Genomic DNA, 466 nt, shown 5'->3' with positions numbered 1-466 from the left:
ACAGGTATCTGGATATGTAGATATAAATTGATAGAGATATAAAGACAGATACATATCTATCTATAGTATAGATGAAGAGATCTGTATAGATATCGGTAACGAAGGGGGGTGACAAGAAGAGAAATGAAGAATGAGGAGAAGTTGTATTGTGGCATTTTCTTTCGGTGTTACCTGAAGACTTCGAAGAAGACGACAGCTGAGCCATCATTGAGTAGAGATTCTCCGTCAATTAGAGAGGAAAGTTTCTCTGGGGCTCCGAGGGTTCTCAGGCATGCAATGACAGCGACTGGATCTGTCGCGGAGACAATCGATGCTAGCATGAGTGCATTAGGCCAATCATAGATTCTCGAGATTCCATACCGAAGAAAGAAGGAAAAGAAAATGACGTTTACAGCCACCTTTGAAGGAAAGAAAGAAAGAAAGAGTGAGAAAGAAAGAGAAAGAAAGAATAAAACACAGCAACCAA

The 466-nt window shown here is 40.3% G+C and overlaps 1 protein-coding gene across 1 annotated transcript; it reads right to left on the bottom strand.

The window, feature by feature from the left end:
- Positions 1-173: 173 nt before the first annotated feature.
- CSUI_011577 (sodium hydrogen exchanger nhe2) lies at positions 174-398 on the bottom strand (the record flags this gene model as incomplete). The annotated part of the gene is made up of 1 exon (XM_068071675.1): positions 174-398. A coding segment is annotated over one exon (225 nt), but the record flags the coding sequence as incomplete, so codon positions are not given.
- Between the last annotated feature and the right edge of the window lie 68 nt (positions 399-466).

The sequence above is a fragment of the Cystoisospora suis genome (genome assembly GCF_002600585.1).
Source record: "Cystoisospora suis strain Wien I chromosome Unknown contig_14324, whole genome shotgun sequence".
NCBI lineage: Eukaryota > Apicomplexa > Conoidasida > Eucoccidiorida > Sarcocystidae > Cystoisospora > Cystoisospora suis.
Note: the sequence above shows the minus strand (reverse complement) of the source record. Positions and strands in the feature narration are given on the sequence as shown.